The following is a 25,963-nucleotide window of genomic DNA, read 5'->3' on the forward strand; positions in this document are numbered from 1 at the left end:
GGTCCTGCATAGCGCAACACGTCACAGTATATTAAACAATGTGGTACTGTATGGAGGTGAAACTTGGTCTCCAACATTAAGGGAAGAACATAGACTGAGGGTGTTTGAGAACAGGGTGTTGAGGAGAATATTTGGACTGAACACAGAAGAAGTGACAGGAGGATGGAGAAAACTGCATAATGAGGAGCTTCATTGCTTGTACTCTTTGCCAAGTACATATAATTAGAATGTTCAAGTCAAGGAAGATGAGATGGACAGGGCATTTAGCATGAAGGAGGGAGAAGAGAAATGCATATAGAATTTTGGTGGGAAAGCCAGAAGGGACCACTAGGAAGTCAAGACATAGGTGGATGGATAATATTACAATTGATCTTAGAGAGATAGGATGAGGTGGTATGGACTTGATTGGCTTCCTGACCAAAAGCAACATCTAAGAAAAAAACTAACAAAATAAGAATGTCCTGTAACCTAAAGATAGGAGTACATCAAATTCATAAAATTCTGTGTCTAAAGAGGGTTGGAAATGGCTTTTACGACTAAGTAGACAATCCAAGGTCAGCAGATGAGCCTGGGGGAAATTGATCAACAAATATTAAAAGGAAATTATTACAATTCTGGCTTGTGCATTTGTCCTTATATGTACTCTTGCTGGGAACAATGATGTCTTCAGGAAATGGAAACAGCTTCCTCAAAATAAATGCTCTTGAACCAGGCAGATGTCATCTACTCACATCTACTCCAATTTCCAGCCCTATGTACACTTATTTTTACCTCAGGCAATGGATATGTCCAATGTAATCCCAGTATAATAAATCAAATACTGTCATAAACCTTTTAGACACAAAATCTAGTTAACATATCATAAATGCAATTGAGAAAGAAGAAGCAGTTATCAGAGAAGGGCCATTCAGTGCTCCCAGCTTTCTCCAGTATTCAACATCTGTATTATTAAAAGGCTTCATTCATATAAATGATAGTAGGAACATGTATCAGCATCTTCAAAACTTTAAATACAATAAGCTATTCACATTTATCCAGTGCACTACACTATTTTCAATATAATATAATTTACATTTAGTATTCCTGTAGTTTGTGAACTGTAATTTGGAATATAACCCACATTTTGTTTTAGCGTAATTCTGCATCAACTTCCATTCAGTGAAAACTGCTAATGTAAGAAATGCCATTCCAATAAATATACATTAAACAGGGATTGCATCATCTATAGACCACATAATTTCAGTGCTTCTGCTACATATTCAGGTCAGAATTATTATAAGGGACTATTCTGGATTGGGCTGGAACTGGAATCTACTGCTCTGCAGCCAAACCTATATTATTACAAATCAATAAATGCAATTATTTATTTCTGAAAGTGTTTTTTTATGAACATTGTACAGTGCTTCCTAAATGTATCTACTTTTTTTCATACAAAAAATGACAAAAAAAGCACATGAAAATAGACCATGAATACAGTACTGACAGAAACCTGTATGGTACATGTGGCTGGACTGGTTTGCATTCTTTTCCCTAGGTGCAGCATAAATCTGTTTGTTGCCTTGTTATATTGGGGCCAATACTAAATGGGATGGAGGTGCATCTTGTGCCATGGAATGATATTATTTTCTGATTTCCAAAAATGATAGTGTTTAAACAGTCTAAATGAGTTCAATACTTCTAATCTGAAAACAAGAATTAAATTCAAACAAAAGTAAAGATTTCAACCCTCCTGATTAAAAAAATAAGAATGATCTTGCTGTCTTCCAACTCTTATGGTTTCCTTTTGTAATACTGATTACTGAAGACCAATTATAACTGGGCCAATTTTCAGTCAGTCATGATGAAGCTACCACTGTTCGCACAAGGTCCAGGTGGATGAAATCAAATTTAAACACGGTAACAATATTTATATTGTTCACTAAAATGATGTGCACATTCTTTTTCCTCCGGTTTCCTATACACAAAAAAATACTAGTTACTCTATGACACTTACATTACAATTTCTGAAACAGACACGGGTTCCACATCCAGAGTTGCTCTAATAGGAATTGCCCATGCGATGGGAAATTATATACAATGTTTGCATATACATCACTTTTTTGCCAATAAATATTAGAAAAAAGAATTGCACATTTATCTCCATGGGTAATGCAACAAAGAAGTCATGTAAAAAAACAAACAGAACTTCCAACGTTAAGAAGTCCTTAAAATATGTAAAAGCATGTTGTTCCGTCCTAGAGTTAAGTGCGGATCAGAGAAAATGACAACAATAATTTACAACACTGCTGAGAGAGAGAGAGACAGTTACTCTTTACACCTGCATTTTGACAACAGTTTTCAAAGCCTAGTTGTATAAATTATGTGTTTCATAAAAAGTTGTCCAACAACCTTAATAAGCTTGCTTCTCCATTAAAAAATTTCAATACATCGATCATTTAAGATTTGTACATTTTTCAACAGTTCAGAATCACTACAAGAGACTGGGGTACTGCGAAAATAAATATACAACGATAAGAGCAATGCACACCAGATCAGATAACTTGGTGGAAAATGCCATTCCTACTGCATTCACTTTTCTTCATGACACTGACACTGGCACGCACTACAATTCGAGACATTGTTCCATGTGACCACCACTATGGCTCCTTTCATCAGCTTTGCTAAACCTAATTGGGTCACCTCTGACTTGTCTGCTGGTTCATGTCATACAGTACTTGGGAAATTGTTCGCGATGATTCCACATTGCTTAATGCCACACTGGCCAAGTGGGGCTCATAACTTCGTAGAAATCTGGAATCAGATATCATCACAATATTATGGAATGCCATTTTAGTATACTATTATAACCATGCAGGAATTATTGTTCTCACAGTAATATGGTTAGGAAGAGTTCTACCTTCTGCTCTGCTTGTCACCTGTTTCACACTGGTTTCTTGCTCAGCTTCTTCTTCAAACCTGAAGATGGAAGTGATACGTTCCTCCAACATGGTGGCCGATGTTCAACAGACTGTACAGTGTTATATCTCAGAAGATAGAACTCTTCAATATTATAACCAGTCCACATGTCTTCATATGTATTATATAAACTGTTACTAGTAGCTACGATTAATTTTTTTAATTCTAGTGGGGTGGGACTAAGTCCCTTGTACTGTGGCCACTTCTGGCCTATTGTACCAGCCCCAGATGATATGTGAGGGTGATTGTGGAGCAATTGATGGAATGAAGAATGGCAGGGGAATCCGAAGTACTCGGAGAAAACCTGCGCCAGTGCCACTTTGTCCACCACAAATCCTACTTGACCAGACCCGGGACTGAACCCGGGCCGCCGTGGTGGGAAGCCAGCAACTAACCTCTTGAGCTATGGCACAGTAGCTATGATTACTTTTAATACATTACCTGCTACACAGTTATTTACTGAGTACTGAATGCAGACAGTGGCACAGAGCAGGAGCAGAATTCCTTATGAGCCCACACCGTTAGGTAAAGTGGGCAAACCTACCACCTGCTTTCAGTACTGACTTGGACAATAGATGTAGTTCAATTCCTTTCAGTCAACCACTTTACATAAAACACCACTAAAATGGGCTACAGGCTGGACAGCCTTCTTTGATTCCTAGTAGAGGTACGAGATTTTCTATACTCCACAGCATTCAGACTGGCTCTGGGGCCCGCCCAGCCTCCAATCCGTAGGGTACCAGTGGCCCTTTCCCTGGGGTATGAAGGTCACCAGTCACCTCAATCTAGTGCTGCGATCAAGAATGGTGGAGCCATACCTCCACTCCCTTACACATCTTCATGGTGTAGTGGTTAATTAACTAAGCACAAGCACAAGCACAACTTTACCTTTCACTTCAAATTAAAATAAAATATAAGAGCCTAAGAGATTTTTAGATCTGATATGCCATGTCACGGCAAGGCAATATAACTACACCTTTCTCAAAGCATGCAAGCAGTGGTTAGTTGATGGCTTCACACCGCAGCGGCCTGGGTTCTATCGCGGGTCTGGTCTAGTGGGATTTGTGGTGGACAAAGTGGTGCTGGGGTGGGTTTTCTCTAAGTATTTCGGTTTCCCCTGCTAATCGTCATTCCACCAAATTCTCCATCATCATAATCACCCACGGCAGGTACACTAGGCCAATCTGTGGCCGCAGTGCCGAGTGGACCCAGCTGGACTCCACCCCCCACTAGCGAATTAAAAAAAAAGTATGCAAGCAGCACAGTATTCATTCAGAAATGCCACAGAAAAATAATGAAGATCAAAGTGCATTAATAAGGGAAGTCTCCGGGCCTGGATAGAATAGTAAATAATGTAGTATACTTTTGTAAAATACGGTCATTACTTAACATCTACTCATGCACTAACTTGCCTTCTTCCATTTGTAGAATAGATGACTAGGTTACGCAGAATAAGTGAAGATGTCAGTCGGATGCTCTTTGTAACAGGGCCCTCATTATCATCCTGAAAATTATAATTTCTGTATTTTCATATCCTTTTAGACTAAGAATAACATTATGACATACAAAGTGAAACCTATTTTCAACGGAATTCAAAGGAACTTGAAAATCTTAGTTTAGACAGGCTTCCATTCAATAAATGTACTTTTATCATACATACAAATTGTAAAGTTTCCTTGAATACTTGACCCCCTCCACCCTCAAAGATGGTCATATATGAGTGAAACATGTTGCGGTATTAACAGTATTTAGCTGGCATAAGAAAATAAATTTACTATATTCAGATGACTTAACATTTTATTTTGATATGAACAGTATAATGCCAAATGATTCCACTCAAAACAGTTAGCTGATTATCTCCTTCAGCATTCCATCTGTGTATTTCTTAGCAAAAGGTAGCTTTCCATTTCAAACAGGCTTTACTGTATACACAGAATTACTGAGCAACATCAGTAAGAGGCTAATTATTCACATATACACATTCAATATGAATACAGCAAAAGAAACTACCAATATTCATATTATGTATAAATACTATAAAACAGCACTGGTTTTTAGTAATCATAAATATAATGACAATTACCAATATCCATAAAATCCTACTGAAATTCTTTCACTTAATATTAAACATCTATACCAGCCTACACATAAGAGAAGAGGTGACCCACACCCAGAGACACACAGAGCTACTAAGTTGTACTGTACTGTTTCGAGTATTATGTCATATGCATCAGTGGTGCGTTCTTGACACTTGGAAGCAACATAATGAGCAGGTCCACATTTTCTGCTTATCACTTGAAACACATAAATTCCTTAAAAATTAACATCTATTTTGTTTATGCAAGATCTGGGCTATGCTTCACTCTCCTTTCATTTTCAAAATTTGTAAAAAACAGAACCAATACTCCATACATGACTTACACCCTTCCAACTTATGTAAAGGCTGGAACAGCTGAGAAACAAAAATCCTTTTATGCCCTTGCACTGTTGGCAACTGTACACTTGTATTGTATGAGTGGCCCTTCTTACTATTTATGCTACCAATTAGTCTGGAATTTAATTCTTGAAAATAACTAATCAGGGGCATCAAAACATTTGAGGGCTGAGAAAAAGCCAAAACTAATACGCTGTCCTCTTTTGCACTTTTCACACAAAAACACATGAGATAGTATGTCTGTCAAAATGTTTAATTTCTGAATGTATGCAACACATTTCAATAAAATATGGTGTCACAATAAAACCAGAAGCTGCTGGATTTCAGGGTTCACAGCAGTAACTATGAAGATCCCCTAGACCAGTGGTTCTCAAACTGTGGGGCGCGACCCCAAGGGGGGGGGGCAAAGGGCTTGAAAAGGGGGCACAGCATACTTTCCTACAGATAAAAATTAAAACTGCCCTAAATCAATTAGGAAAGTAACAAAAAATAAAAATACACATAGAAAACTTTTGATGAGTACAGGCTTTAATTATTATGAATTTCAAAATAACTAATAATTATTCTCTTTACCGGCAATTATAAAACGCGTATGCCAGAGACAGTGTTGATAGTTCGGCAGCAGCTGCATCCTCTGAAATCTAGACTTTTTAAAATGCTGTGTGAGGAACTAGGTGCTGAACACACTGCTTTGTTGTTTTTTAGTGATGCTCGATAGTTTTCAAGAGGCAAGGTATTAAAGAGAATGTTTAAGCTGAGGCAAGAGGTGTTCTGTTTTTTAAATGGGGGAAATCACTCACTGGCAGACAGTTTCAGCAACAAGGATTTTTTATTGAGAATGGCTTACCTCACAGATATATTTGAGAAACCAAATATCCTCAACACTTCACTTCAAGGGAATGAGGCAACTGTACTTTCTTGGAATGACAAAGTGAAGGCATTCATGAGAAAATTAGAGCTCTGGAGAAACAGTACGGAAAGTGACATGCTAGACATGTTCCCTACTCTAGTGTCAATGGTACAAGACACTGATAATCCAGTGCTTCCAATGGACATAAAAAGCTGCCTACTTGATCATCTCACAATGCTGAAAGTTCATTTCGAAAAATACTTTTGCAATGATTTTGATAAATTTAATTGGATTAAAAATCCATTAAAAATGCTCCTGGGCCATCATCTCTGAAGGTAAATGAGCAAGAACAACTCATCGATCTCACTAGTGATACATATGCTTCATTAAAAAGTAAATTTAAGAACTGTCTTTGTTGGAGTCCCGGATACATATTGGCAAGGAATTCCCAACTCTGAGCCAAAAGGCACTGAAGATACTGATTCATTTCACAACAACTTACTTATGTGAGAGAGGCTTTTCTGCTTTGGCAGCTATAAAGTCAAAATATAGTTCAAAGCTAAATATTGCTAAAGAAGTTAGACTGGACATTTCTGATATTATACCACATTTTGATAAACTTTGTCTTCAAAAGCAGGCCCATCCATCACACTGAACTTTGATATTTAAATGTTTGATTTTCTTTGCAGAAAAAATTAAACACTTCTTAGTTAAATACTGTTTCATTTCAATACATATTTTGGTTAATTGCAAGTGTTAAGACTAATTTATATTGTAGGCCTAATATTGTGATACTTTAATTTCGAGTAAAAAAGCTGCTAAATAGTATGTAGAAAAACAAAATAAAATGAATAAAATGTCAAACACACAATGACTTCTATTTTGATAAAAAAACAGGCTGGGGGCCTGAGAGTATTTTCTCTTGTCAGGGGGTCTCAGAGGTAAAAAGTTTGAGGACCACTGCCTAGACTGTTACATCCTGTAGGTCAAAAAATCGCTACATTTCAGAGGAACATATCACCACCTTCAGGGTTTAAGTGTATGGTAATCAAGAAACCAGCGAAAGCAGCATGCTTCTGCTGGTATCCTGCTTGGTTTATTATTCTACCCTGAAGATGGAGGCTATGTTTCTCTGAAATGTTGGGAAAGTAAAATTCTAATCCATATCAATTCAATATAACCCCTACCTTATTTGAATCTAAGAGAAGTTTAATAAATTTAATCAAAAGCAGATCATCACACATAGTGACATAAAGTGCAGATCCTGTTTAATCATACAAAACTGAAATAGCTAAGTGTCACTGAACAAATTGAGAAGCAAAGAGCGTAGCCATTTCAGACTAAATGTCTCTTATATGGAAAACTAAATGGGGTGAGGCCTTCTAATACAGTCCACTTCATGCCTACTCTTGAAGAAGAGAGCTTTCTTACAGCTGAAACTTGATTTCATCACATAAAAAGCTAAAAGCTACTGATAAAAAATGTAATATAAGGATCTGTTACACTTAGTTTCCATCTATAAAACTCAGGAAACATCTTACTTGTGTATTTTTCTAAGATACCTTGACAATAAACTTAAGTTAAGCTGAAAAGTGATACTTTTAAAATGAAATACATTAAATTTTTAACACTAAATTTGCTTATCTCATAATTTCTCAGCTACCTTCCCTCCTTGCTCCTGGCAGCAAAGGAATCAAAAGAAATGTCAATAACTTTTAATGAAGAAATTTCAAATTAAAAACCTTTAAAAATAGTAGTATTCATTACAAATATAGCCAGTCAGGATTACATTAAGAAAAAACCCACAATTCTTGCACAGTTTTCTAAGATGCATTATACTGGCTGGAATTTTTACTTATCTCAAAAATCAGACAAAATTTTAATCAAAATTATTTCTAAAATAAATTAGTCTTTGATATGTATGAAAAACTGAACAATTCATTTCCTGATACTGATGAAGTAAGAAGAAGCAGAAAAATTGTTCATTTTTCTCTCTCTCACACACAACTAAGAAAAATATTCATAATCAGAAAACACAAGCAGGCCAGAACACTACATTTCTAGTGCAACTGAACATCATGCAACTGTTTCAAGAACCATGCTTCATATGGCTACCAAAACAAAAGATCATATTTCAAGATTAAAACAAACAAACACTACAAAAACAAATATAGGCTATTGTAATGTTGGTGGTGAAAGTGCTTCAGTAAAACCACACACATACACTATGTATATATAAACTACAAGTCTGAAAACTATTTATTATATTAAATAATATAAAAAGACATATTAAAAGTGGCTGTGACTTAAATTTGTACATTATACAAATGTTATTCAAAGATTAACGCAACTAACAAACAAATCTAATACTTCAATTCCAAAGAGCACTGATAATGGTACCATACACTTAGGACTACTGGATATTTGAACTTTCTCAATCCTCTTGTATTCTGAACATGTTTCAGATACAGGATCTCTTTCTGTCCTCAGGTGACAATGTGGGGAGGTACCTACTCAACTGGATCTTTAGAAAGAGCTAGTATCAGTCTTTGGACCAGTGGTGAGAGTAGATGCTTCCCACCTTTTCACCTGAGGATGGAAACAGATCCAGTTTATTGCTGTGCGCTGAAATAGTAATCTCAATGGTTCAATGATTGAGACTGGGTCTTTTTAACAGTTCCATCTGGGGATGGAAACAGTTCAGAAAGCCAGTAATCTTAAATCAAATGCTGATATTAAGTCTCAGTAGAAATAACTCTCAAATTCTCACAAAACGTTACATGCAATGCATACTGGTTCACAATGTGCAAAACTTCAAACTAGCACAATACAGATTTTGATTACTGCAATTATCATCAAAAGACATATTAATTTAGAAAGCATACTTGCTTGTGACAGGGCGTTCAAACCTACTGCACAAAACATGGAGATATCACGCTCTTTATGAAGAGTTTTCCAGTGTGAGATGGATGGAACACACATGCAGGGTATATGCTTAATGAATAATGCTATATGCTACAAAATGATTTCAAATGTGCCCACTGCTTGCTTACCTGCTCGGGCGGGCTTGGGCCAGTCCGAGCTGGAATAGTCGCAGGTGGCCCTGGCTTAGCAGGCCTCTGCAGCACGGTCAACAAGAGAGAACACCAAGAAATTCAATGATTGACTGTACGCATGTGGTTTTACTCAAGCCCCACTGGAGGATATTATGGAGACATAATTTGGCAAGGAAACATTAAGAATATTGCCTACTTAATAGCACAGAATAACTTTACTTCTGGTCAAATTCCGTAACATGTGAAATATACGGACATAAAATTATAAACAATTATGGAAGATAAGATCTAAAAGTTTGTGATGATGGTAAATTGCTACAAATGCTATGTTTTTGGACATTATCCATCGTCTTGTCTATTTTTAAAAAAACCGTCCTGTTTCTATTTTAAAACACAATGTTTCAGAGACTGGATTCTGTCCCTGTCCTCAGGTAAAACCTACTCAGTTGGGTCCAATAGATAGAGCTAGCCCCTATCTTCAGACCTAGGAGACAGGGGCTAGCTTTGTCTATTGGACCCAATTGAGTAGGTTTTACCTGAGGACGGGGACAGAATCCAGTCTCCGAAACGTTGTGTTTTAAAATTGAAACTTTTTTTAAAATAGACAAGATGATGGATAATGTCCAAAATCATAGTACTTGTAATGATGGAAGAGTTTAAGTCTTTAAATATCAGTTTTCATGCACATATATCACTTCTGGCGACAAAAATTTATCTGCAGCTCATGACTTCTAAGAAATCAACTAGATATGCACATTAAAAAAATCACACAGCTGAACCACTGACTGGTCTGACTGCTAAGTAGTCAGATGTTCTTAATAATCACCCACCATTTTGCATTTTTAACATTAATATTATTGTATCCCGTTGCATTAATATCAATTATTTCATTAATATATATATTTCTGTCACAATGCAATACAAGACTGTTATGGGATATATCTATGTGGGATATTTATAAAATAATTAACATTAATATGACCACCACTTGAGATCTTAAACCTGAAAATATAACAGCTACAAAGAGGATTATCATATCTATACACAAATAGTGTACATATGCCATACTGTTTTGTAGCTTTGCAATGAGACTTTTACTGGACCCCTTTCCTAGTTTCCTAGTTAAAGGGGCAGAGTAAAAAAGAGGTCCCAATGAATTATTTCTCCTTGTAAATTGTAATTTTCAGCAATTTCCAGAGAACCATCCTTTCAATAAACTTCTTCCAACGAAATATTTCTGGTTTTTATAAAACAGTATTGCTCCTCTGCACTAGTAACTGGTTCACGCATGTTCTGTCACACTACACTGAGAAGCAAACTTCACTGGCTAACTGTAAAGTTGTTTCATAGTATTGAAACACTGACTTATTATATTTGACCATGAAAATTAATTACCTACAAAAATTAGTCAGATTCTATGCATAATTTTGACGTTTGCTGCTGTCTTGTGCCTCCAAACATGATCTGTGTGATAACCTTTCTAAATTTTGCCCACTAGGGCATAGGTGTAAAATCCAATTCGGAGTGGTGACATGCACAGGGGCAGAATCTCTTACTCCAGATGGTATGGTGATCATGAAAATGGTTAACAAACGGGACCAACAGCTTAATGTGTGCTCAGAATCATGGGGAGTGTCTGGCATTCTTCTCATTAGAAAGATTTTATCTTTGATAGAGGTAAAGGTTTCAATTTCAGAGTAGCATATTCTGTACACAGACTGAATGAAGCTTGAACTTTAGAAGTCCTGAGTGAGAACCCAGTGTCTTTCCCCAAGACCATTAGGTCTACAATCTTGTTATATATTTGCTGAAGTTTCTAGTTGTAGTTCAATCAGTTCTGATAAAAGATGTATAGGAATCCCAAAGATTCTTTGTAGCTGACAAATGAATGCAAAATACAGTACCATGGATTCATTAAATACAGCTCAAGTCAAGGGGAAGCATTTGTTAATTTATTTATGCACAATCTCTCTGATGTGAGCCAGAATAGCAGTCAGTATAGTGACTTCCTACAGGCTGGACGACTGGGAGGTCGGAGTTTGGGTCCCAGTAGGATCAAGAATTTTCTCTTCTCCACATCGTCCACACCAGCTCTGGAGACCACCTAGCCTCCTACCCAACAGGTAACAGGGGCTCTTCCCTGGGGGTAAAGCAGCAGGGGCATGGAGCAGACCATTCACCTCCTGCTAGTGCTGAGGTCAAGAAAATGTGATCTATACATCCACTCCCCCCTTACACCTTCATGGCGTAGTGCTTCATTACTTAAGCACAGGGACAACTTTGCCTTTTTTTGCTTTGCCTCACTGATGTATGTAGGTACTTTAGCAGTGGTTCATGGAACACTTTACTGTAATTGAAAGAAGTTACGTTATCATTTATGAATTCATACTTCTTATCACCAGTTACAATATGTTTATTTCTGTTACTTAAATATACTTCAAACTCAGAATACTTTTCGCAGGGTCTATAGGATTCTTGAAAATAATGTATTAGCTGCAGGATGAAAAAATAACTGTATTAACAAAGAAAATGTATTAGCTTTAAGTACATATTTGCTCACAGAAAGATATGTTAATGTTTACCACAAGCTGGGCTCAAACCAAAAGCCTATTCCTTTATCTAAACAGCACTGTTCTAAGTTCCTGCTTGCTATTACATATATTTAAATAGCAGCGCAGAAACCAGTGTACATCAGATCTGAAAACATACCTGATACTTTTAACTACAAGACACAGGACAGCCCTGAATGAGATCTACTGGTTATTTCATTTCCTGCCAGTACATTTCCCATTCCTGTCTGATAGAGTGTTCTATAACTTACCATCATCTCTTTGGGGTTGACAAACTCAAGTGCATGCCTTTTAATAGCATGAAAGGCTGCATTTGGGGCATATCCAGGATGCGGAGGTGGAGGCTGGGGTGGGGGAATTTCACTCCTCCCACTCTGAGAAAGCTGCCGACGACGTACTGCCATCATACGCAGAACCTAAACCCGAAAATAACAAAATCGGTTGTAGATTCCTCTGACAAACACTACAAAGACACTAAAACCTTCCGGATAATACACATTAAAAATGAATATTCGGAATGTTATTATATGTATACTGAAAATAGTGATGGAACAGAACTATTTCCAATTTGACCAACAATATTATAAACAAACGGAGGGGCTGGCCACTGGCGCCCCAAAATAAGCAATATTAGCAGAAACATTTATACAGCACATGGAACATAAACATATACATATATATAATTCTAAAAACACAAGAAGTAATTGTGTATTATAGAAATGTAGATGACATAAATATATGACCAAAACAAAACACTGAACAAACACTTAATGAATTTAAAAATATACAGCTATCCACAAACTTTACTATCGAGAAAGAACAACATGAGGAAATCAACTATTTAGATATTACAATATACCGCAAACACAAAAAATTGGAATGCTCAATATACAGGAAACCTACACAGACTGATATTATAATACTTAATAGTTCATGTCACCCATATGAACATAAACCATCAGGTATTAAATATCTACTAAATCGGTTACACACATATCCAATAATAAAGAAATTGAAACAAACAGGAAAACACTATACAAAAAATACTAAAGAGAAATGAGTATAATACAAATCTACTTGTGAAACAAAATCACAACCACAAAAAAAAGTGGGTCATTTTTACATATTGCAGAAAAGCAGTAAAACAAATAACAAAGCATTTTTAAAAACACCCAACATCGAGTAGCATTTCGCACATAAAACACAATTAACAATATATTGAAACATCACTCAGACAGATGAATAACAACGGAGGCATATATCAGATGAAATGCCTGGATTTCCCTTTAAAATATGTTGGTCAAACAGGAAGAATGTTTAAAATTAGATATAAAGAACATATTCATGCCATCAGAAGTAATAACAGTAATTCTGAATATTCAAATCATATATTAAATATGGGACATGTCTATGGAACAGTAACAGATACTATGGATGTCCTAAGGGCAGGAAGGAAAGGAAGACACTTAAACACCTTAGAAAACTATCACATTTACAAAATTAGTAAGAGCAACTTACACATGAATGATACACATATATGTGGTGTGTTCAAAAAGTATCGAACCTTCTTTTTTCCCGCGTAAACCAATGAAGCGCGGGAGGCTCCCTTTAGTGGAGATGTGGAGGGGACATTCATGCGCAGTCGTGAATTTTTTCCCACCCGCAGAAAGCGTCAGTCACTGGCAGTCGGCCTATTAGTGAGGACATGCAGTGAGCGCTTGTCGGATTCCAGTACAGTGTAAAATGACGGAACAACATGAGCAGCGATACTGCATCAAATTTTGCCAAAAGCTTGGCGATACCCAAGTGGAAACCATTCGCAAGATTCAACAGGCTTTTGGGGACAATGCCATGAGCAACTCATGTATATAGGAGTGGTACAACCGCTTCAAAGATGGCCGCACATCAGTGGACAGCAAACTGCGTTCAGGCAGACCCTCAACAAGCCAAAATGAGAATGTCATTGAGCAAGTGCGGACTTTGGTCATGGAGGACTGTCGTATCACAGTCCGAGAACTTGCGAATGAGATAGGGGTAAGCATTGGATCGGTACATTCAATTTTGACTGAGGATTTGGGCATGAGGAGTGTCCGTGAAATTCGTACCGAAACTGCTAACAATGGAGCAGAAGCAACGCCGTCTGGAAATTGCACAGGACATGCTGGACAATGCAAACAGTAACCCCAACTTTCTGAACACTGTGATCACAGGCGATGAGTCATGGGTTTATGGGTACGACCCAGAAACCAAGATGCAGTCGTCACAGTGGAAACATCCAACATCCCCGAGGCCAAAAAAAGGCACGGCAGGTCCGCAGCAATGTCAAGGTCATGTTGGTTGTTTTCTTCGACTCCCGTGGGGTTGTGCATCATGAGTACGCACCACAAGGCCAAACCATCACAAAGGAATACTACCAGGAGCTCCTCTGTTGCCTTCGTGATGCTGCGCAGCGCAAACGACCAGATCTGTGGGCAGCAAAACTTGGCAACTCCATCATGATAACGCACCCGCCCATTCTGCCCATCTGATTCAGAATTTCATCGCCAAACACAACATCCCTGTGGTTCGTCAGGCTCCCTACTCCCCCCACATGGCTCCGTGTGACTTTTGGCTATTTCCCAAGCTGAAAATGCTACTGAAAGGAACCCGATTTGAATCAAGAGAAGGTATCATGTGGAATGTGAAGGCCCGGCTGATCACCATTCCAAAAGACGTGTTCCAGAAATGTTTCCAACAATGGCGGAAGTGCTGGGAGAAGTGTGTGCATTACCAAGGAGACTACTTTGAAGGGGATTAAGGTTTTGTACCTCCAAATCAATAAATGTATTTCTGCCGACCAAAGGTTCGATACTTTTTAAACACACCACATAGAAGCATACAATCCCATATTCCAGACAATACATGAGCTTTATGAGGGTTAGAAATATACATGCTACCCAGAAAGATATTTTAGCAAGCAAAATCACACCAAAGCAGTACAGGGAACACATATCTACACGAGAACCACATAACGAAGGGAAGCAGCACGCTCGATGGGTCACAAAAGTACATAAACACATCTAGGCATACCAAGATAGCATAGCCCAAGAATTACGGTCAGAATCATAATAATGAACATGTATTATACACCGCAGAAAGCGTCCACAGTACAGGGATAAGGAGAACAGACATCCCATAACACAAAAATAATGATGCATATTAAGAATACTATTGACAACGTGCATAATGCACTGGACTCCTCAAACAGCGTGTTGCCTGAGGATGGTCCTGTAAGGCCGAAACATGTCGCACCTACACAACACAGATGATGGTTTCAGCTGAGCATTTATTTTTGTCATTATGTGGTGTAATACACTCAACCAAATCTTTAATATAATTTGTAGTAATGTAATAGGGCTCTTTACAAAGTGATAGTGGCCATCTAACTGAAATATTATACAATGAATAAGAGGCATGACTGAGGAAAAGCAAGTAAATGAAAATGCAGGGAATACAAAACAGACTGTAAGAGTGGTAATAATGATAATTCTATACAAGTTAAGGATGTATACATTTCCACTCCTGGTAAGAATTAGGTACCCAAATGCTAGTTTATTTCAGCTTTACAGTCTCTTTAACAGATTATAACCTAACACATACCTACAATACCAACATATCACTTCTGAGTATATAATAACTGGTGGTGTGAAGGTAAAGGGACAAAGGCTGGTAGATTCACAAGGTTTTAAAATCTCTGTTCAGAAACAACCCATCCATTATAATAGAAAATCACTGTCATCATCAACCTGGCCAGTATTTTTAATATTTGCACCCTGTTGCAAGTAGTAGTACAGACTAAGCAACAGAGCATAACCACATAAATTAAACACAACAACAGTAATAATCAACATCATGGAGATTAGAAAGAAGACAAATCTGTGCTTAAGACACAGTTAATAAAACCAAATTTAACCAATAACAGTAGAATCAGATGAAAAGATGCATGGCCTACTACAGAAACAGACACGTAGCTGAATGCAGCATACGGCACTTCTGAATTAATTTAAAATCAACTTTTAATCTTAAATTTTTAGTTCCATATATATCTTGTATTTAAATCAACTTCAAGGTGCTAGAATATAAATGTACACAGAGTAGTCATTTTAAGCCTATGTATGTAAATATGTACACATACTTTACAATTAAATAATGAAAACGTGTAAATCACAGAACCTGAGGATGGCCCTGTAAGGGCTGAAACATGTAGTGGAATGTAAGTCAAAGTATAGTTACATTGATAGTGGAATTTGTATTATTAGTTATCCTGGCCAGCGTTTGGCCTACTGGGACCTATCACAGGTATAGTCATTGTTTCAGCGGTGTCCCCAAGCTCTTTCTCAATTCTGGTTCATAATTTAAGTTCTTTCTGTCACAGGTGACAATAAACATTATAATAATTCTTATTTTTAATTCAATAACAGAAAGTAAAAACACTCATCTAAAGAGCAACTGAACCTTGATAAAATCATGTAATCATTTTCTAACATTAAGACAAAATTTGCATATTATCAAAATTATAAACAATTGTGAAAACAGATTCAAGAGCCACTTACATCAGCATTGCAATGTCGATCATACAGATGTGTCATGAGGGAAAAGCGCTTTCGCTTCATGGCATCGCAGCGTTCCCACAGGCATTGGATTTCCTCACTGCCCAATGGGCAGTGTGCTTCACATGCATGCATGTAGACCTCATTTGCAGATTTGAAGCTCCTGAACATATAAATTCCTGTTCAGCATTTCAGACACACACTGCCACATGTTATAAGGTTTTATTTAAAATGAAATGAGAACACCACAGGTTCATCACAATCATATAACTTAAGGGATTATGCAGACATGCAACATAATGCAAAAGGATCAGTTTTAACATTTTATTAATTAGAACTTAAAGTTTTTAGAGTAAACTAGTAGGAATTTAGCAAGATATTTAAGCAATACTTAAGAACTCTAAGAACTAAATCCATTAGGAGTAAAATAATCACTAAGTGACATATGAGAACTGAGCAACCAACAAAGTGAATTCACACATAGTTATGTTTGTCTGCAATGCAATAAATGTTCATATGTACACAGATATAGTTTGTACAATTGTTTTTCATAATGTGTTCTTTTAACAAATTTTAGGGAATGAGTTGGATGGTGGGGAGCCCTGCACAGGAATTTGTTATAAACGGTTTCCTAAATATGTTCAAAGGTCACTTGTCAGAAAGGGATGCTGGGAGGCAATTAACATGTTACCATGTAGAACAAATGAAGAATCTCCTAGCACAATTTACTACAAAAAAGCATCGCAACAAGCTCATCTTCAAATGACAAGACTTGGAATTTGTCAACTAAAACAAGAAAGTACAGAAATACTCACCGCATACATCCTCTCCATTCACACAAGAAGACTGCCTGATCCATAATGGACCCTGCTGTTGTCAGTCTTGTCTGTGAAGGGGCTGGCTGGCACGGCGACTTTGTACTTCGTACACTCTGGACTGTGGACTTATCTGAAATAGTTTCAATTATAGGAGTACTTGATGACTGTGGCCTTGTATTTAGTAAAGTTCTTGTTTGTTTAGGTGGCTGAACAAGGGTGGCCCTTGGTGAATTAAGAGCAGTGGGTGATGGAGATAGTGGCGGTCTTGGAACTGCAGGCACAGCTGTGGGATGAATGGGAGGCGGTTTGGCTGATGTTTTTGTGGCAGTTACTGATGACGGAGAGACTGGAGCCAGCGTGGTGGTCAATGAGTTTGTTGGAGTGATAGCCCTGGTTTGTGGTTGAGATGGAGGTAGACTAGTTGACGTGCCAGTAGAGGCAACACGGGAAGGCATATGGACAGGGACTGTATTGGTTGACGTAGCCACAGTGGCAGTACTTACATGCTTCACAGGCTGAGGAGATGGAGAGACAGGAGCTGGTGGGGGTGGAGGAGGGGCATTTGAAGTCGGCACAAGTGCTGGAGGAGGGATGGAGGGAGGAGGGGGATTGGAGATTGCTGGGCTCTGCAGGATAGGCCGTGGAACCTGCGTCACAACAACGGGTTGGCCCTGTGGTGTGACAACCACCTTCTGATGGTGAGTGGCAGCTGAAGAGCTCTGGGGCTGCAGGATGATGATGGTTTTGGCGCCTGTGCCCTGCTGTTGCGGAGTCTGTGCCACCAGTACCGTCTGTGTCTGACCTTGTACCAGTGCTGTCTGGGGCTGTGCAACCACATAATGAGTCTGACCAGAACTGCTGCTTGCAGACACGATATACTGGCCTGCCTGGCTGCTACCTGTTTGGACCAACTGGACTTGCCCTTGTGCTGGGGCCTGAGAAAGGATGAACTGGCCGGAAGTAGACTGTGAGAGCACCACCTGACCAGTCTGTACCAGCTGTGCTCCCTGCGAATGGGTCACTGCAGATATCTGGGCCCTCTGAGCTGCACTACCTCCTGTCTGTACTAGAACAGGTACTGCCTGATGACCTGCAGGAGTCTTGATGGTGGCTGTGGCTGCATTAGATCCCTGCTGCAGAGTGAGCTGACCTCCTGCTGTGATCAGGACCTGGCCTTGTGGTGGCAGCTGTCCCTGTGATACGATGATCTGCCTTGGTGCAGCCGTCACTATCAGCTGTTGCTGTGAGCCTGACTCAACGCCCTGACCCAAAAACACAGCCTGCCGCAGGCCACTGGCACTCTGTACTAGAACTTGTGTTGGTGGAGGTGGTGGCAATTCAAGGTCAGGCTCGTCTTCCAATGCGGAGGCAGCCAGTGCTGCATACAGATTTGCTGCTGATGGCGATGCATTTACAACTTCAGTGTTATCAGCTGATGCACTTGATGACGTGGATTTATCTGTTGAACCTGGAGACAGGGGTGCTGGGTTCTGTTCTATGCTTGCCATAATAAGTCCAGGAGAGGCTGCCCCATTCATTGCAGACTCTGTGGACAGACGTTGCTGCTTTGCTTCCAGAATCCCATCCTCCAGTCCAAGATTCTCTGGGGCTGGCCGTTTCAATGCTTGAACAGTCTGTGTCTGTTGAGTCACTACCCCATACTTCACTTGTTCACTGGAGGTCAAAACAGAGTTGCCCATGAGGGGCTCATCAGTTGTACCAATACCTACTGTTTTAAATGCAGTATTTCCTTTTTCAATAGTGGAAACACTTGTCAGATTATTAGAAACCTGTCCCACTGTCCTAACAACACCAATGGATTCACTACAAATATCACTAATACCTCCTACATTCTTTGAGGATTCCTTAACATCAACTGGTTTTGCCTGCATGATGGAACTTTCTTTCAACACTTTCTCGAGATGGTTTTCCACTAGTTCCAAACCCTTCTCACCAATACGAAGTTCTTTTCCAAGGACACCATTCAGTATTGGAGGTTCCTTCTTGTCTACTTTCTTTTCTAATAGGTCTGCCAACATGAGACTCTTGGTTCCTGCAGGTTTAGGATTTTGCTGTTGCAGGGAGCTCCGTGCTGAATCTTTTGAGCTACTGTCATTCGATGCAGCATCAATATCGAGTGAATGAGGGATGCCATTAAGCAAGAGGCCTTCAAAACTTGTAAGAGAATTTTCGCCATCATCCGTGGACGAGATGTTGCCTGCAAATGTGCCGCTGCAATCCCTGCTGCTTGATGCAAGAGAATTGTTACCTGTCGAGTCAGAGTCCTCAACATCCAGTCTGGAGGGCGGACAGGAGTTACTGAGAGGAGCTAATGGAGGAGGTGGTGGCTGTGGGGGCTCTCGGCGACCCCTCAGGGCAAGATTTCCACCTCCAACTGCCAGGGCTGGAGAAGGAACATGGTTTTCTGCGATCAGTCTAGTTGGTACTTGAATTATAACTCCTGGAGTTGCCACACACTGAGTAGTAGTAGTAGTGGTGGTAGTGTTGGCAGCCATGGAGCAGGAGCCATTACCGCTGCCCTCACCAGTTGTATCCCTTAATGGTTCCATCTGAAATGAAAATTAACATCAGCCATTTTGTAATGATGCAAAAGGTAAAGTTGTCCTTGTGCTTAACTAATTAAGCACTACGCCATGAAGGCATATTTCCCTGACCTTGGCACTAGCTGGAGGTAAGTGGTCAGCTGCACACCCCTGAAACTTTACCCCCAGGGAAAGAGCCCCCAGTACCCATTGGATAGGAGGCTGGGTGGGCCCCAGAACTTATTTGGACGATATGGAGAAGAGAAAATGCTGACCCTACTGGGACTTGAACTCCGACCTCTCCATCGTCCAGCCCATAGGCAGTCGCTATACCGACAGTGCTACCCTGGCTCACTTGGTGATGATATACATACAAGGTGGTTCAAATGTGACCAGGACTGATTTGTGTGTAAACAAGCCGCACTGCGCAGGAGTTGTGCGACCTTGAGAGAGTGAAGGCACAACCTCCACCCTCCCTCCTGTTAGGGTTAGAACCTGTTCAGTCCTGTCTGGGAGTTGCTAGTGAGATGAGCGAACAGAAGGTACTGCGGAGCGTGGAACAACACATTGTGATCTAATTCCTCGGAGAAAACGTGCCGTCCACTGAAATTCACCACAGACTCCAACAACATGGGGAAGAGTGTCTCTCACGGACCCGTGTGTTTGAGTGGTGCAAGTGTTTCAGAGATGGCAGAGAGCGCGTGGAGAATGAACCGCATGATCGTCGGCCGTGAACATCCGTCACTGAGCCAAACACAGATCGTGCAGACACGCTTATTCATGAGAATAGGTACATCACTATCAAGGAACTTGGAGCAATGCTGTCCATCAGTGTTGGTAGTGTAGAAAACATCATGAAATACCACCTGCACTATTGCAAGGTGAATGCATGGTGGGTACCATGCACTTCGACGGACGTGAACAAAATGGTGTGCATGCAAGCTGCCAGTCATCTCCTACAGCAGTTTGAAGATGAAGGTGATGCATTTTTGAAGTCTATAGTGACCACTGATGAAATGTGGGTGCACTACTTCATTCCCAAGTCCCAGCAGTCATCATGCGAGTGGTGGCATACCAGTGCTCTCAAACCCAAGAGAGCACGGAGGAGCCGTTCGGCAGGAAAGGTGATGACAGGGGGTTATCCATGTAGACTTTCTGACAGATGCCAGAACAGTCAATGCAGCTTATTACTCAGACCTCCTTGCAACAGACGTGAAGGAGAAGATCCGATCCAAGCGGAAGACACGTGGAAGTGGGCAGCCTTCCTTCAAGACATGCACGCCCCCATACGGCCAAAACAATGGAAACCCTCCGAAAACTGAAATGGAACCTTCTGACACATCTGCCGTAGTAGTCTCCATTTGGTCCCAAGTGATTTCTACCTGTTCGGAGGCTCAAATCAGACTTGCAAGGCATGCAGTTTGTGGATGACGCCGTCATGCAGACTGTTCGGGAGTGGATACACCTCCAACCACAAGCCTTTTTGAAAAGGGCATCAGGACGCTTCCAGAACGTTGGAAAAAATGTGCTGACTCCGGAGGGGAGTACGTTGAAGACTGACATGTGCAAGTAAGTGTTTGAATTATGTTTTTTTTTTTTTAAAAATCAGTCCCCGTCATATTTGAATCATCTTGTATGTACAAACTGAGATCATGTATGTTGAATCCAATTCACATAACTTCAACTTACAGTGCATCACTGCATTAAAAAGGTTTAGGTTATGGAATTTTATCTTTATGGAAATTATAAAACATGACCATAAACTCACAATACAGATCATATACATGCACCATTACTTGGGATAAAAATGTTTCAAACACAAAAGGAAAACAGCAACAAATTCAGGAAACATTTTTCATAAATGATTATCTGTTAAGAAATTTAGCTCATGTATGTGCATGTGTAGGTTACATAGCAGTGTATACACAGCCAGCTGGTGGCCACCTTATGCACATGTGTCATGTGGGTGCTTTCCAGATATCTTACACTGTGTGGTGTACTGCCCTTACTTAAGATGACTGGAAAGTGGCCTCCGTAGTCTAGGGGTAACGTTCCCACCTCATGACTCAAGGTATGCGGGTTCAAACCCGGCGGAGGTCGTGGAATTTTTAAGGGCGGAAAAATTCAGGGAACAAGTCCTCCGGGAGGGACTTTAAGCCGTGGGTCCCATGTCGTAGATTTATGGTACGTAAGAGATCCTCATGTCTCTAGGAGACCTCTGAGCAAAATTAGGCACGTTTCCCGCCCAAGTAGTTTCCAATGCCTCTGGTAGATGGGGGAAGTATCGAGGTACCGAGGGCCGACCTTGTTGGCTGAACGGGGCTTATAGCACACACCAGTACCGGTAGGGTATGGTGACTGGTAGAATATCAAAGGGGGACGTACAATAGACTATTAGTCACGGTGCATGGGGAAACCCACCCCCTCCAATAATAATAATAATAATAATAATAATATGACTGGAAAGTGGCAACAAGTGCAAGTAGTTTGTTTTTATGTACCTATTATTATTCTGATGGGTAAGGAATGTGACATTACTAAAATATGGGAGTCTGGAAAGAAACAAGAATTTCCAATGATTTTCACATTATGAGACATATTTTATGTGGATCTCTCACCTGTGTCTGTGATTGCAATGGCGCAGTTTGCGATTGCACCTGAAGAGGTGTCCTGGCCCCATTGATGCGTGAAGCTCTTTGACGAGGATCAGGACTCTTTAATGCTGTAGCGGTGGTCGTAGCTATTACAGCAGTTGTGGATTTGATCTTGGAGGTTATGCTTGCCACACCCTTGCCTTGAACACTGTTTGATGTAGAGGGTGGAAGTAAAGGTGGTGGTGAGGATGAATCCATCTTGTGAGATTGCAGTTGCTGTTGCTGCAATAGTCGTTGCTGCTGTTGGCGCTGTGTGACCTACAGCCCACAATAAACCATAAATTAACCTCCCACACTCTAGCAATGTGGTGTTAGCTCTCAAAGTTAAATAGGCACAGGGCATAATCATTAAAAATTGTAAATTTAATTTAAAAAAATATAGATGATAAAGAAAGATCTTCTGATACTAGAATAAGCAATGGGTTTACATATTATTAATACACTAGCATAAATTCTGTCATAATTTCAATGGGAAACTGTTAGAGTGTTCATAAAAAAATACCTAAAGATAGCTGCATTTATACCAAGAGACAAAAATGGCTACTGTAATAAAGACCAAAGCATACTTTATTCTTTTGCTATCTTCTGTTCAAATCCTGACTGATGATTTTTGTGGAGGAATAAAATAATTCTTTGGAGATATTTAAACATGTACACAGCAAAATAAGAACTGACTTGGGATCAATGGAACATAACATTAAATAGGGGAAATATTAAATTAAGGAATATGAAATAGGAATTTCACTATCAGTATGTAAAACACAAAGAGAAAGAGAACTCAGCAGTTCAGTTTATAAATATACTGCATTAACATATTAGTTTATGGCCAACACAATCAAAATTAATGTTGCACTTCTTCCACCTATAAGTAACAGAACCATTACCAGAATTCAGTACCACACAAGGAAATATCTGTTCATGTAAGATGTATTATAAAGGGCACAACATCATACAGCAAAAATATCACATAATATTTTGAAAGGACAGAGCTACTGATATAACACCGCTGCATTAAAATTTAAAGAAACTAGTGGGATCTGGCACTTTTCACTAAAACATACAGAAAACAGGCCAGCCAAAGCATTTGGCAGAACACAGCCTTTAAACATACCCTAGATGGAAACACACTTCCAATTCCACTTCTTTCTTTTTTTTCTAAATAAAATAAATGAGGGCAGTTAAATAAAGCAACCAAATACATGATCATGTAGGACAGATGAAAATGCTTAATTGCAAATAGTGTGCAATCTCTAGCTAATTAAGTTTGCTGTACATGTTCCTGATCAAGGAAGGTACCCCACTGCAATTCCATGCAATTCAGTAAACCATTCATCTGAAATTTCCATTCATTACAAAACCACAACAGTTATATAACTAAGTCCACTGAACAGAGTCCTTCTGGAGTAGCTAATATTCACTCAGCTGGTCTAGAAATTCCTCTCCACAAGAGTCTGTCACTGGGCCCTATCCTGAGGCACATGAATCCAGTGCACACCCTAGTCCTATTCCATTCTGAGTCATAATAATATTATCTTCCAATCTATGTCTAAGTCTCCCAAGTGATCTCTTTCTTTCAGGTTTCCCAACTAAAGTTTTATATACATTTCCTATGTATTTTGTATGTGCCACATACCCTGCCCATCTCCTCATTCTAACAATATTTTGCAAAGAATACAAATCATGATGCTCTCCATTATGCAATACTATCTTGCTTTGTGTTACTTCCTCTCTTGTTAAGTCTAAGTATATTCCTCAGCATCCTGTTCCCAAATTTCCTCAATCTATATTTTCATGACCAAGTTCCACACCCAAAATCACAATTAAAATACAGTTTTGCATATTTATCAATTAATTTTTAGCCAGCACACAGGAAGTAAAACGTTTGTGAAGTGAACTGTAACGAAGATTTCCCACATTTAATCTGCTTATAATGTCTCTGTGAATGTAATTTTACTACTATATGTAATAATGTAATTCTCACCATATCACAAATGATAACTAGTATCCTTCAATGTGGAAATAAGAAAATGAGTTTTACTGACATATTTGATGCAATTTCTACTGCATAAAACAGTCAATTGAAACTATAAAGTATTGAAAGGAGATACAGGAAAGTAGCTTGCCACAATCTGCTACTAATGAGACAGGAATTTCCATGCTGTTCTTCTTTCATCCTGTATTACACTTATATCACCATAACCAGTAATTCACAGTGATCTTTGAGTTAATGATATATAAAACACTGGAGCACAGACAGATTTTTAGAGCAGAATAAATACAATTTAAATAAATGTGACAGCCACGTGAACACTTTCTGCTATTACTGAATGTCAATTCTGTTATATAATTCCTCCATCCAAATCTTGGTAACAATATCCTGGGAATAAAGTATTAATTAATGGTAATAAACACAATTATCTGTCACTCTGTTCATGGCAAGAAGTGTTGTGATTTGTATGTGTGACTAGTATTTTGGACAATGCATATCCTCTTGGGTTTTTTAAACATGTTTCAGAAACTGGATCTATTTCCATGATCATCAAGTATAAGGAAAGAAAGGTTCATACTCTGGGCCAAAGCAGAGAGATTGACTCTATTTTACAGAATCTTTACCCCTCCACATCTTACAATGGACACAGATCCAGTTTCTGAAAAGTTGTGTTCGAAAAATGCCAAGACAATGGACTATGTCTGAAACAGCAGTTATGTTTATGGCTGCACAGCACTGTCAGAAACATTTAGAAATGCTTATGCTCTGTTATTCATTCTTGGAAAGTTTGCATTGTAAGAAGAAACTCTACCATATAAGCCCTAAACAATGCATTTTATCACACTTTCCTACTTCCCATGCAACAACAGATAAACTTAATTTATTCTGTCCTCTTATCTTATAATAAAATTCTAATTCTGCACATAGTACACTACACATGTCGCAGCAGACAACACTGCAACACTTGCGGGTTAATATGATTCTCATAGCATTACATACTATTGTGAGTCCAGCAGCCCATACAACAAGAGTCTCTCCACATCCACCTCTGAACACAGGCAACAGGCTTAAGGCACAAAAGACTGATTTCCCCAAACAAGCATAGGGTGCCATTTTGTTCATAACCTTATCTAAATTGGCTCTATGACACTCAGTCTTCTATCTTTCTATCTCCAGTACATTGATGGGAGTCTTTCCAGAGACAGAGGTGACAGGTTCAAAACTAACAACATAAATGATTTCTTGGTGACATTTAAGTTGAAATACTTCTTGTTCCAGCCACATCCAGAATGGCTCTGGAGCAGTCCCCTTTATCCAACAGATACTTCAGACAGGTTCCTTCTGGTAAATACAAAAAGCATAGAACTTACACCACAACTTCATTTACTGATTTTTCCACAAGGGTGTTCAAAATTTGACTCTCCTCAACAACATGAAAACGCCTAAGGGACAACCCTGGCCTTCTAACCAATGGGTACTGGAGGTCCCTATTCTAGAATAAAGC

General features: G+C 39.2%; 1 protein-coding gene across 6 annotated transcripts in view; it reads right to left on the reverse strand.

Moving 5' to 3' along the window:
* Positions 1-1,350: 1,350 nt before the first annotated feature.
* Positions 1,351-25,963, reverse strand: part of LOC111864961 (AT-rich interactive domain-containing protein 2) — a 58,679-nt gene continuing 34,066 nt past the window's right edge. For 4 of the 6 annotated variants that reach the window (XM_033751632.1, XM_033751636.1, XM_033751635.1 and 1 more), the window contains 8 exons: positions 22,434-22,727; positions 17,270-19,842; positions 16,458-16,617; positions 12,117-12,281; positions 9,293-9,370; positions 7,903-7,917; positions 4,368-4,459; positions 1,351-2,790 (listed from right to left, as the gene is read on the reverse strand). In XM_033751632.1, coding sequence (XP_033607523.1) covers positions 2,676-2,790; positions 4,368-4,459; positions 7,903-7,917; positions 9,293-9,370; positions 12,117-12,281; positions 16,458-16,617; positions 17,270-19,842; positions 22,434-22,727 — 3,492 coding nt within the window. In that variant the 3' untranslated portion in view covers positions 1,351-2,675. The remainder of the gene's footprint in view (positions 2,791-4,367; positions 4,460-7,902; positions 7,918-9,292; positions 9,371-12,116; positions 12,282-16,457; positions 16,618-17,269; positions 19,843-22,433; positions 22,728-25,963) is intronic. The other 2 variants (XM_033751631.1, XM_033751633.1) reach the window with 2 other exon arrangements.

The sequence above is a fragment of the Cryptotermes secundus genome, unplaced genomic scaffold (genome assembly GCF_002891405.2).
Source record: "Cryptotermes secundus unplaced genomic scaffold, Csec_1.0 scaffold209, whole genome shotgun sequence".
NCBI classification, from domain to species: Eukaryota; Metazoa; Arthropoda; class Insecta; order Blattodea; family Kalotermitidae; genus Cryptotermes; species Cryptotermes secundus.